Here is a 13,755-nt window from a genome sequence, read left to right as displayed (position 1 = left end):
GTATAGGTAAGTTAATGTTATTCCCTTAGGAGTTAGAGGTATTGTTTTGTTTTCTTTGGACTTGGGCCCTCCTCCCGAGGTAATACTTTTGTTTGAATTCATTTTGTAATATATATTTTTCTACTTTATATCTTTCTTTTTATAACGCCTGCTGACGTTAAATAAAAGGCAGACACGCCATAGAAAAATAAACTGGTTGGTTCATTCATTTTTCTGTGACACTGGGACTGGAGAGCTGGAGATTCTCAAAGTCTCTCCACTTTTTTTTCTTTGTTCGTCGTTCCCTATTTTACCCCTAGATTAACCTCTTAACTGTCACCGTCCCACAGGTGGGACGCCTGGTGCTCTTTTTTTTATCACCTTTTTTCATATTATATATTTAAGTAATTATCACAAATTAGGTATCATTTGAAAGCTTACAAACTCAAAATTCATCCTGTGAAAACCGTTTTGAAATCGGACATTGTGTTGCCATGGAAACGTTATTCTAAATTATTCTAGTGGGCTCCTCCCCTAGTGGGCGCTGTCATGTTTCATATTACAACAATTATTTTAACTACTTTATATTCAAAATCTTTTCCAATCTTGACAAAACGCATATTGTCGGAAAGGTCTGAGTCTCAAGGGTCCATATTTGGTGACTGTTTTGTGATGGAAGTAATATTTGGACAGAAATTTACAGGAAAATGCATCAAAACAACAATAAATTGAATTTGAATGACACCCGGTGGCTATTTTTGGTACAGCACCCTAAACAAAATCTCATGGGGACTTCAATTTTTGTGATATCAACTTCAAATTTGGAACACAAATTGGTTAGACATATGGCTTTGATTTTATAGTAATTTTATAGTAAATTCTTTTTTGTAAAATATATATTTTATATGAAATAAAAAATATTTAGTACAGTATTTTTCATTTACAGTAAATTTAAACTTCCATAACTATTTCATACTTTCATATTTTGAATTGCTTTCACTTCAGCAATAATCTGCAGAATGTCGTCTTTAAAACGAGACCAAACTTTGGTCTATATTCCAAAGCATTCTTGAATTACAGCCCTTTAAGTTTGGATAGTGCATTTTCATGTGTATTCTCAAAAAGGGGGGTGACAGTCAAAGGGTTAAAGGGGAGACGTAACAGTATGGACTTATCTAAATCTGGGGGATACGGTGAATAAGATAAAGTCCCAAAAAGTCGGCATGTTCCTTTAATTGTTCTTATGACACTTAAGAGCTACCTTGAGTATGTTGTGTTGTTGTTCGGAACAACATAACACTGTTCACAAGTTTATTGTGAGATTCTTTATTGTTAGAAAATAAGAGTTATTGACAGGGTGAACCAAGCATATGACAGGTATCTCTTGTTAATATGGCTAGTATAGTCATTTTCTTAATTAGCATTTTCCAATAACAGAACTAAATCTAAACATGCTTTACACAACATACATTTACTTGAGAGAAGAAGAGATTTTGAACAGTTTTCAACAGTTTTTGTTCATAAAATGAAAGTCCAAAGCAACATTGGACCTCATTGACTTTTACTGTAAAACCCACTGAGATGTTGCTCAAAACATCTTATTTTATGTTCTTCAGAAAAAAAAAGAAAGAAAATGTACAGATTTGGAACGACTTGATGGTGAGATTTATGACAATTTTAATTTTTGGGTGAACTATCTATAAGGGTTATATCATTGCATTTTATTGAGTTCTCTTTATTGTCAATACTAGAACCCTGTCATTAAGATCCATTAAAGGTGACTCCATTGTGACTGATCACGCAAACCGTGCATTTTCATTTTGGTGCTTCTGAAAAATGCATCGAGTTGCCTTAATTTATTTAGAGAGTAAATAAACTCATGAAACAGAGAAGTATCGTTAATGTTATCCATTGATTTCAACAATGTAACTGTATTATAAATATCAACTATTTAAATTGCAACTGTAACGGAATACAGTTACTCATAATATATATTCTGAATACCTAATGCCAGTACATGTATTCCGTTACTGCCCAACACTGAACACGACCTTAAAGCACTAAGACATGGGAACAGTATAGCTAACATTCACATTTGAATATTTATCGCAAGTCATATCGTCATCGCAATATTAAACAATGTTATCGCACATCGCAGTTTTTCCTCATATCGTGCAGCCCTACTAGTGAGACATGCTTCATGAAAACATAAACCAAAAAAATTTATAATCAAAATGAAAGATTACCTGTCCAGCAGAAATACAGCCTCTTGAACTCAAACGGGTGCGCCAGGGTTGCCAGGTTTTCACAACAAAATCCGCCCAATTGCTACTCAAAACTAGCCCAAAACAAGCCCAATCGTCTTTCTCCGGAAAAAAATCGCATTGGGGGGGTAAAATATGTGTCTTTTTGGTAGGGCTGCCTGCTAAAATTCGCAAATCCCGGGGCAAAACATCACATAATTCAACCCGCGAACATGAAAAACAGCCGCGGCAACAGTGTTTGAAGTAGCCCGACTTGGCAACACTGGAGCGCGCGCATGTGGGCAGTTCCTGTAGCAAAAGCGGTGGTAGCCATGGTAGCGAGAGAGAGTGACAGGCACCCAAGCCAATCACTTGATTCGGCCCGAACGAAAATAATGAGCGGTGTTTATTGCAGATTAAAAAGTCTAGAGTCACTCGATTTTTATACTCTCTTTTTCAGAGTATTTAAATTTTAATTATGTATTGACATACAAAGACAGTTTAAACAAATTTGGACAAAAGTGTTTTAGATCAAACGTGTTGCTAATCCAATACCGTAAGTACAGATACAATAACAGCATCCGAGCAGCAGCAACACACCTAACACACTGTATCCCAGAGTGGTGGTCCAGAGCGCAAACAAGTAGAGAGTCTTATTGCAGTAGGGAACTTCAGCCTGGGTTTGGTTGTAGTTTGGAGGGTAAATAGAGTAAATCCACACACTACCTGTTAAAAAAAAGAAACAAATGTATTTCAGAAATAGAATTACTAATTTTAGATTACGATTTGATGACATTGGCTATTTGATGAAGTAAACATCACTGATCCTCACAGCACTTGATATAATTAAACTTATCAATTTGATAGCGGATCTAGAAAGGTTCAAACACAATCACCAGTGACAAATGGAGATTCACCCGTTGTAAAATGCAAAAGACTTCGGACTTTCGGGGTGCGTCTCAATCAGCTCCCTAGTTCAGTAGTCAGGACATAAGTCAACGGGCCGACTCCCTGATCAGTGCCCTGACTACTGAGCTAGGGAGCTGATTACAAAAAGTATAATCTGTGATTCTGAATGACAGTATCCACACCAGCCGCATATATTCTCCTCAAAACATCGGATTCCTCCGCGCTGTGCCATGCCGAGGCACAAATCATGTAAAGTTGATAATTCCGCGAATAACTGCAATTGCAGATTTCTAACAGAGATGGCGCCAAAGAGGAAAACCCACGGACTGCAGCTTTAAATACTAAAAAGGGTTAGTAGAATTCAGAAACTCTTGTTGCACTCGTGCACACGTAACGTACAACAGACTGACCGTGAGTTGTTTTTGTTTTTTTAAATCAAGCGAAGCGTCAGTTCTGGCAGGTCACATTAGTCAAGCTTGCATCACAACTATCTATAGGAATATGATGTCTATCACAGTATACTTATATAAGCTCCTTCAGTACTATCAGCAACTTTACCCTCCTCCATCTATTGTTTCCCTCTACTTAGAGCAGGGGTAGGCAAGTTCAGTCCTGCAGAGTTTGGCTCCTACCCTGAAAGAAATCTATAGAAGCTCTTATTAAGAATTAACAGAGGTTTAGATGTTGATCTTTTATTGAAACCATTATGGTGATTAGTGTTTATTATGATTGGGGGATTGCAAGCAGCGCTGCTTTTGCTGGTTATATATTGGTTTACTAAAGAGGTCATTAACAAAACAGCGGAAAAGAGACGAGCACTGATACTAAAGCGTATTCTGAATGCTCGTAAAGCTAGATTTAATATATGACAAAGTATGTTATTATCAGCTATTACGGACATTCACCGTGCAATGGCTGAGACGAACGCGCGCGCCATCAGACAGAAAGAGCAAGACTGATATTTACTAAAGGCAGAACGAACCTCGCAAATTAACTTTTAAAAATGCCGGTTGAAATAAAATGCTGCGTGAGCTCAACCAATCAGCATGTCCAGCGCCCAAGTCGGTAGCAAGCGTAACGGGTTTTGCACGTACGAATTTATGTTACGGCCCCGGTCTAGGTCAGGACCGCAACATAAATGACACAACACAAAATGGCTGTTCAAGTACTCATTTTATTTTCTCAGTTTCTTAGATCTTTCTGATCAGTTCTTTTGTGCGGCAGCCATTGGAGAACACCAACCAAAAACAAAATACGTAAACAAAAGAACTGAAGCAAATGATCAGGGGTGAGCAAATGCCAAAATAATAAACAAACAACACTCTAACTTCCCATTAATGGACTAACTTCCCTGTGCATAAAAATAAAGAAACCAAAATACAACAACATAACCTACCTCCCCATCTATCCAACAAAACAGGAGAAAAGGGTGGTGGCCAATTGGCCTACAAAAATAAATAAGGCACTCACCCCCTACAGCTTCACATGTGATTTACAAACAAGTTCATGGGACATGGACGTTCAAGACATAAAGCTCTCACAATGGTTAACAGCACTCTGTAACTTACTTTAACAGCATTTTCACTAAAGCTGAACACCAAGGCTAACACATTAGCAATAAGGATCAAGGAGAGAGACACACAGCAGCAATCATGACAAGTAACAAAGAGAGTGCAAACAGGTAAAAGGCGAGAGCAAAAAGTGAGAGCGCCCTCCAGGGAGACTTGGAGGAATTTATAGTCCAGGCCTCATCTCTGGTCCAACCATCGACGGTCACTCGTTAAGCCTTGGGCCAATCCTGTCAGAGAGGACACACAGGAACATACACAGCATACAATACGTCATAGACGTAACACCCCCACCCTTAAAATTACAAATAACTGAATTTGTAATACAAACAAAAAAATTCTTAACGCTCAAGCTTACTTGGAGCACGTGACAAAGCGTCAGCAATCACATTCTCACATCCTTTCTTGTGTCGAATTTCCAGGTTAAAACCTTGGATCAGAAGAGACCAGCGCATTAACCTCTGGTTTGAATTTGACATTCGGAAAAGAAACACAAGGGGATTATGGTCAGTATACACCAAAACAGGAACAGTAGAAGCGTCAAGATAGATTTCAAAATGTTGGAGTGCCAACAACAGTGCAAGGGCTTCTTTTTCAATGGTGCTATAATGCTGCTGTGACTTCGTGAACTTCTTTGAGAAGTAAGAGATTGGGTGATCAATTCCCACAGCATCTTCCTGAATAAGAACTGCACCTGCTCCCACGTCACTTGCATCTACTTCTAGTTTAAATGCTCTTAAGAAGCTTGGAGCGGACAAAACTGGGGCACTGCACAACAACCTCTTGATAGCATCAAAAGCTGATTGACACTCCATATTCCAATCAAACACTTTAGACTGACTCAATAAATTTGTGAGTGGTGATGCAATTTCAGCAAAGTTTTTGCAGAAGGCACGATAATATCCCGTCATTCCCAAGAAACGACGCAGTGGTTTTCTTTTTTTTTTCAGTGGTTCTGCTACTATGTTGTGTGGTACTGGAATCCACTGAATGTTACAGGTTACATTTATGTGAAATGGGCAGCAGTGCCATGTTTGTTTAGGAAAACACCAAGTTGAATGTTAAAATGTCAGCAACAGCATCCATTTGTGTATTTACTTGTTACAGTCAGAAAGTGAAAAACATCTGATAAAAATAAAACATTGTTAGAAGAACTGTAATGGTATTAAGTACTCATATTAGTACTCGGTATCGGCAAGTACCCAAATATAAGTACTTGTACTTGGTCTGAAAAAAAGTGGTATTGGTGCATCCCTAGTTTATGATCAAGCCCCAGTTCAACTCCGAATTTGTAGCTCGTCTAATGCAGAAAGATGGAGCGGTTCCAGCGATTAAGGTTCACGGTCGTGACTCGTGTTTTGGAAGCAGGCGGTGAGTAAAACTGCTTCAAATGTCTTTGTGTTGTTAGCTATCGACTTGTTCATTGAAATGCGCAACTATTCCATTGTTTTTCTATGCAAACACGCACTAGTCTGACGTGCAAACCCGTTACGCTTGCTACTGCTAACATTAAATCGCATACAGTCCATAAACCAAATTATGTCCTCATAAACCACGAGTAAATACACAGAAATGTTGCAAAACTCTCGCATGACAAGCCGCTTAGCAAGTATATAAGTTACAGTTACAGTACATACCATAGAGATCCTGCTGTAGTCGTCGTTGCTGCTTCTCTTGTTCAATTAAGCCTCTAGATCTGATTCTGGATCATATATGTATGGCTGAATGTGATTGATAGCCATGGATTATTTAGGATAACGTTTTTTCCCCATGTTTAAGGATGTCACAGCTTTCAGACGCTCTCAACGCAATAGCTGCGTGCCCTCGTGATTCTTTAGCTCCGCACACACGACACGCCTCCAACCACTCGTTATTTTTCAGAAAGACTCGGTACAGCGTATCTTTCTTTTATAAATATAATAAAACTAAAGTCTTTTCGGAGATATGAAGGAAGCAATACTACTCTATAGGTACTCAATATTGACATGATATTGACTGAAACTGAGTATTTCACGGAGTAAACTGATATTGACTGAAATTGTACCTTAAAAGGTACAATTTTGTATTCTTTTTTTTTTTTGCGTCGGACTTGGACTTGGACTCGAGTCCGGACTCGAGTCCCATTTTGAATGAACTCGGACTCACGCACTCGGGTGAATTTGTACTCGGACTTGACACGGACTTGCACATTTTGGACTCGGAAAATATCCCGAGTGCAGTCGAGTCCGCGTCATGTGTAACAACAAAACCTATAAAACTAAGATAAGAAATTAATAAACGTCTCCCTGCCTGTGATTTTACTGCACCACACCGGCAGGCACATATGTCAACCCTCCAGTTTTTTCCGGGTTTCTCACGTATTTTAGCTCTTTTCCCGCTGTCTTCCCGTTTTAGTATTTTCACGTAAAATATCCCGTATTTTTATGTTCTGATTGTGTTAACTCAGAACACGCAACTATCTGTTTTAGTGCCAGAAGACGCGAATGAGAAGTCGCGGGCACTGTGAGAAAACGTGTCTGTGCACTCATCCGAGAGCGCGCACACGTCTCTCAGCGCGCAAATATTGAGTTCTCTTTCAAGTCTTGCTCTTGAACGGACAAACTGAAGCAAAAAGTATGTCAACATGTCCATATTGATGAGTATTCTAGCAGACATAGCCTGTATATGGCTTAAGTAAACTTTATACAGTCCAGAAAAGACGACGCATATCCGAGGTCTTAAAGGGGCAGTAGCCTTTACTGCTGTCTGTTAAATGTCAAACAAAAGACAAGGACATCACTTACTGCTCTTGATTGAATAGCTTTTGTAAGTTTAATAGGATTAATCTTTAATTTATACAGTCAAATATGCAATGTTATTTTACATTTGATCAATTTCTGTACTTGAAAACTAATGTTAGACGTACCTGAAAAACCTGAAAAGCATAGTTTATTTTATTAGTATCTTTGCTCAATAGTATTTATTTGTGCTGCTGCTTGTATATAAATGATTTGTTCTTATTATTTTCCTTTTTTTTATTTGACAGTAGTCCTTTTTTCCCTGAACATAGCAAATACTGAACCGTACCGAAACGGTGAACCTAAAACCGTGATACAAACCGAACCGTGAGCAATCTGTACCGTTACACCCCTAGCGTAACGTATGATAAAATGACTGAAAAAAGGTTGGGAAACACTGGCTTAGGCTACTATCGAAGAAGAAGAAGACAGTTGCAGCCGCGGGCGGGAGGAAGAGGGAAAAAGTAGCGGGAAGTAAACTTCAAGGAGAGTAGGTAGATGAGTGTGATGTGCAATGATGGATCAGGATGCTGACGGTCAAAATCAAAATATTTTGTGTAGTTATAAACTCTTTAGACTCTTTTTTTTAAGTTTGTGGGTAAGAATCGTGTAAAAAAAAATCCCTTATTTTGTGGATGGATTCCGGGAAATCTCCCTTATTTTCAATGTTCAATGTTGACAGCTATGGGCAGGCAGCAGTAGCATCATCGTATGCTTGCAAACAATACACACATCACACGGATCGCAATGCGTGGCTAGGACAATGTCTTCAAAGTCAGCAATAATTTGTTTTGCTTTTGAAAATCATAAAGAATTTATTTGCAAGAAATCCAGTAAAAAGAAGCACTCTGCGGATTGCAAATCAACTGATGTGTCTGCCACGACTTTCTACCGACATGTTCAAAGAAAACCTAGAGAAATGTAAGTTGCTTATTATAACTTTTAATACCAACTTAAATCCAAATAACTTAGGGATGGGTGATATGACGATATATATTGGATTTTTGTGTGCATACTATGGATGTCACAATATACAGAAACGTTCTGTACAGCATTCACGGTTGAATATCTTGAATACACGCTTGGGAATTTTTTCTTCTTCGTTTTTGCATTTAATTAATTTTTATTTTTTATTTTTCTCAGTTTATATATCTCTCAGTTTATTTTGGCTCTGTTTGAGTGTGCCTGTGAGTCTGCGAACTGATACGATATCCAAATCATATGCACTAAAGTTAGGGGGTGTTTAGCAACACTTGCAATGCTGGTGTCAGAGAGTTATACTCACGGAACACTATAGTTATTCACTATCACGAAAGTCCATTATTTGCATGCGTTTTAAAGCCTTTCTGGTTAAACGTTTAATTCGCATGCTTGTGCACTGTTAACATGCACTGAATGCACGCACTAAAAGCTTGTCAAACACACGTGATTACTGGACTAAGTAGTCTTACTGCACTAATACTGTCAAATACACACAAGGTTAACATAAACACAGTCGGTTATGTCTAAAGTGAAAGTAAAATCGGCGTGTGTCTGTATATTAGATGTTTAGAGGTCTTAAATTGACAGCAGTGCAGTAGTGAACACGCTGCCGCTTGTCCTTAAAGGGACAGTTCACCTCTAAAATTATGTCATTATTTACTCACTCTAATTTTGTTCCAAACCTGTATTAATTTCTTCTGTTGAACACAAACAGTTGAATGGTAGCATTGACATCCATATTTATTATTATTTCCTACAATGGGACCTGGTTGGTTTCCGACATTCTCCAAAATATATTTTATGTCCAACAGAAGAAAGAACTTTATTCAGGTGTAAAACAACTTGAGCGTAATTGATGACAGAATTTTCATTTTTGAGTGAACTATCCTTTAATGTTAATAAAACAACAAAAGACAAAAAGAAACTCACTCACTCACAACTAACTTTAGTAAATTTAATAAGAATCACTGTACATGTAATACAGTGAAGTTTGTTTTATTTTACATTTAATTGTTTTATTACATTTCTATAGTATTTATTCTTACTTGAATAATCCTACTTGAGAAAATATATCATTATCGTGAAATAAGATATTAGTATCGCCCACCCCTAAACATTAGCATTTGGTGATACCAGAGGCATTAAATAATTGAAATACAATAAACAGGTTAATTTGTTTTACTTGCACTTGTAATAATAAAAGTTCTACATATATCTATGTCCATTCTATTGTTTGAAACCATTTTTGATTGTAAACTAGTTGATCTGTTGACAAAATAAAAATGTTAAATGGCAATGGCTAGATGTAATAGTGGTATTTTTTGTTAAATTTTATATTGCCAATGGTTTAATGGGTTGAAAGGTTAAAATATTAATAGAAGATACAAATTTACAATAGCAATTTCTAATCTTTTTTCAATTGAATTACACTCTGGACTCGGGCGGACTCGACTCGGTCAATAAGAACTCGGACTTGAGTCCAACTCGGCCCCTTTTGGATTCGGACTTGATTGTTTAAGACTTGGACTTGACTCGAACTCGACAAAGGTGGACTCGGACCCAACACTACAGAACCATACTGCCAATTCAAACTATATGCTAATTGTCAATTATCTTTGACTATAGTGGTCCTGACAGAAGTTCTTTCTTACTGTTAGCTAACATCCATGCCGCTGAGAGCGACATTTAGATGAATATGTAAATGTCATCAATAACAAAAACACCACAAAAATGACAGCAGTGACAGAACAGCAGTAAATAAAGCATCTGACTACAGCGAAGTGGATAGATATACAGTATTTGCACCAGCTCTGTAATTCACCGGCATCATGTGGACAGATGAGGTCATTCAAATTACACTGTTATGATCGTTTGAGTATAAAGTACATTTGAGACTATAGATCTGGCTATGTGAGATGAGTTTTCTTTTCTTTGAGAATGACACATTTAAATGATACAGAGTTTAAAGGCAAAACGTACCCAAATGACCTACTACTTCCGGTGCCATTCTGAAGTGTGCATATGATGGACACTTTACTATCCCATGAGGCCACATTAGAGAATTTGTGAATGACCGTGACACGACGCAACTTGACGCTGGTAGGTCACATGATAATGACAACATGGGTATGTCAGTATTACATTCATACTACACATATTCATACTATAGAACATACTTTTTAGCGGTCATGAAGTAATTATTCAAAAAAAAAAGTACCTACTCAAGAAGAGAGTGTGTGATTTCGGCTACAATACAATACAGGTTGGCTAAAATACTCAACGCTGCAAAATCACATTGTAGGCACTTGCAGCGCTGTTTCAATCACGGCACGAATACAACAACCAGATTGCTTTAATTAAGATTGCTCCCACATGTGCCACCCAATCTTACCACTGATCAGCCAGCAGAACAAGAAGGTAGTAACCAGAGCGTTCCACACATTGCAGATGAGCTCCATACAGGTGCAGGGCAGACAAGACAGCAAGGCCAAAAGTACACCAAACACTCCACACACCAGCACATACACTGGGATATAGTGCTGCTGGGGACAGTCTTGCAGATGTACTGCACCTGTGAGGGAATAGGCAACACAAGAGCACCTTAAATAACTGAAGGTATAGCAAAGGAATAAATACAGAACTTACAATCACTGCAACACACCTATTGCAATCTGAGCAATGGGAAGAGCCAGGAATAGTAGTTTTGAAATCACTGAAATACAAATCAGTCCAAAATTAGCTTGAGTGAGAATGTTATGTTCATTAAGAGCGTAAGTAATAGTTGTTTAGGGAGTAAATCTCTCATACCAAAGCAAGTTATACGAGTTACAATTGGGCAATCCATGGTTCCTATGCAAATCATACAAAAATCACAAACCCAGAGAAATATATGACTTGATTAAAAAAATACTTTATTGTGCATGGTACTGGAATGCAGAGTTTGGAAGAATTCAAAAATGACATTCATTTATAAAGTTTAACGTTAAAAACAAGAGTCTAAATTAGCAGTGTAAGAAAGCAGTTAATAAATTATTATGAACTAACAAAGCCAATTATTGTTCAATTATCTGTTTTCTTAACACAATTTACATAGTGTAAACAATATTGATTTGAGTTAGTGTTGAGTTGAATGAAATATTGTACAACTGCAGTATTGATCAATTTAATTCTACTACGTTATGATTGTGTATCTGTAAATAATACACTGACAGAAATTTCTCTTACACATAGGCAAGTGTTACTTTACACAAAAATGCTTACCTGAAGTTCTGGTTCTGGAAAGTCTTTACCTGACACACTCCGGGATTAGAAACGGACTGAAAAGATTATTATGGGTTTTGTGCTCTGTTTCATTCGGTTTTAATATCCTTGCTTTATAATTGTAACATTTCAAGATAAACCGGTTCTTGCTGTGTGAACAAATACATAAGCATGGCATGCATTATGCTGGAATGTATTCATTTAGATGAAATCATGTCCTTCACAAGAAAATCTCCATAATTTTTGGAGAGACTTACTTTGCGTAAGTTTTGCAGTAAGTTTGAAATGTTTCCATTTTCCATGGTTTTCACCTTGCATTTTTGATTGGTAGTGTCATGGAACAGAAGAATGTAAACAGGTAATCGTCTGAACAGTATTTATTGAGCAACACTCAGAGAGCAGGTGAGTTTCTGGTTAGCAGATCGTAATGGTGACACTGGTTTGAGAATGACAGTCTTATCTGTATTGTGGGTTTCAGAGAGAGGTGGCTGAAGGACTGAAGACGGAATCTCTGAAGAAGAAGATGACGTGACAATTCGATGTGTTCAGGGTAGAACAAACAAGACCAGGCGAAGGTGAACTGGAGAATGTGCTAGTGATGGTGATCATGATTGGTACAGGTGGTGCTGATCTGTAATCAGGTGATTGGGCATCGGGCAGCTCCTGATGACCGTGGTGGACGGCCTCTGCCTCTTGGTGCTGGACCGCTAGGATGACTGGAATGGAATTCTTGAGGTAGGGAAGGCTCCAGTATATCACGGGTGTCCAAAGATCTCTCTTCTGGACTGAACCCCTCCCAGGCGAGGTATTCAAGAAGGCCACCCTGTCGCCGGTAGTCCAGGATGGTGTTGACTCCAGATCCAATGGAGGAGGAGGTACATTGTCAGCACCAGGTCCTGCGGAGTAAGGAATCAGAGGGTCAGTGAATGGTTTAAGGAGGGAAACATGCAAGGGAGGTGCAACGCGGTAGTGTGGAGGAAGGTTGACCCTGTATGTGACTTCGTTAATCTGCCTCTGGTGTCAGCCTGGCTCTTTTCCCTTTTGAAGATGGATGCGAGCTGAGTCCCAGGAACTCTCGCTTTCCTGGAACCAGTGGTGGACAGCTGGAACGTTGGATGGCTCATCTGAACAGGGAAAGCGGGGTGGTTGGTAGCCAAGTATGCACTGGAAGGGTGTGAGCCCTGTGGTGGCTTGCCAGAGAGAGTTCTGTGCATACTCGGCCTATGGTAGAAAACGACTCCAGCTGTCTTGGTTGTGCCAATATGACCTCAGGTATCTCCCGATCTCCTGTATCTTCCAGTCAGTCTAGCCATTGCATTGTGGGTGGTATCCTGAGGATAAACTGACGGTGACTTCTAGGAGTTGAAGCATGCCAGACATGAGAGACGAATTGGGGACCTCGGTTGAAGACCTTTACTTTGGGTATGCCGAAGTGACGTAAAAGGTGCTTTGAGAATCTGTCGATGTGTGAGAGTCAGACGGGGGAAGATCGGTCAGGAGATCTACTCCTATGTGGGACTAGAGTGGTAGGAGTTTGTCTTCTGGAAGGTGACAAGGAGTTTTGGAGATGGCACAGACTGAGCAGCCATGAACATGTCGGGAGACCTCCTGGGCCATATTGGTCCACCAGTATCGGTTGGTGATTAGTGAGAGGGTCTGCTGGCCGCCTGGATGTCCAGAACCTGGAGATGTGTGGACTGAGTCCATGAGGGACAGACGAAGGCAGGTAGGAACATAAGTCCGTCCCTCAGGGCCTCCTGGCGGAGCAGGTTCCAACCACGTGGCTTCAGCGATCTGTTTGCCGAGCGCCCATTGGCAGGACTGACAATTAGTTGTTTCTAATGGTTTCTAATTAAGTTACACACCTGTTCCATGTTCTGTTGATTATTTTCCCTTGTGTATTCAAGCATTTCTCTCTTGGTGGATTATCTTCTCCATTACACGGTCCTAAAATGGTTTTGTTGCTTTTGCCTTGTTTTCAGTACATGTGCTCAGGATTCACACACACACACACACACACACACACACACACACACA

The 13,755-nt window shown here is 39.0% G+C and overlaps 1 protein-coding gene across 1 annotated transcript; it reads right to left on the bottom strand.

Annotated features, from left to right (window-relative positions):
• Positions 1-1,295: 1,295 nt before the first annotated feature.
• On the bottom strand, positions 1,296-11,835 carry LOC307142697 (transmembrane protein 272). The gene is made up of 5 exons (XM_079843739.1): positions 11,719-11,835; positions 11,266-11,307; positions 11,120-11,170; positions 10,850-11,029; positions 1,296-2,948 (listed from the first exon to the last, which is right to left on the bottom strand). Exons 2-5 carry the CDS (start codon positions 11,300-11,302, stop codon positions 2,749-2,751), a joined length of 468 nt encoding a protein of 155 aa, XP_079699865.1. The 5' UTR covers positions 11,303-11,307; positions 11,719-11,835; the 3' UTR covers positions 1,296-2,748.
• Between the last annotated feature and the right edge of the window lie 1,920 nt (positions 11,836-13,755).

Source organism: Gobio gobio (assembly GCF_949357685.1).
Source record: "Gobio gobio genome assembly, chromosome: 2".
Classification (NCBI taxonomy): Eukaryota; Metazoa; Chordata; class Actinopteri; order Cypriniformes; family Gobionidae; genus Gobio; species Gobio gobio.
The sequence above is the reverse complement of the archived record's forward strand: the minus strand, read 5'-3'. Positions and strand labels throughout refer to the sequence as shown.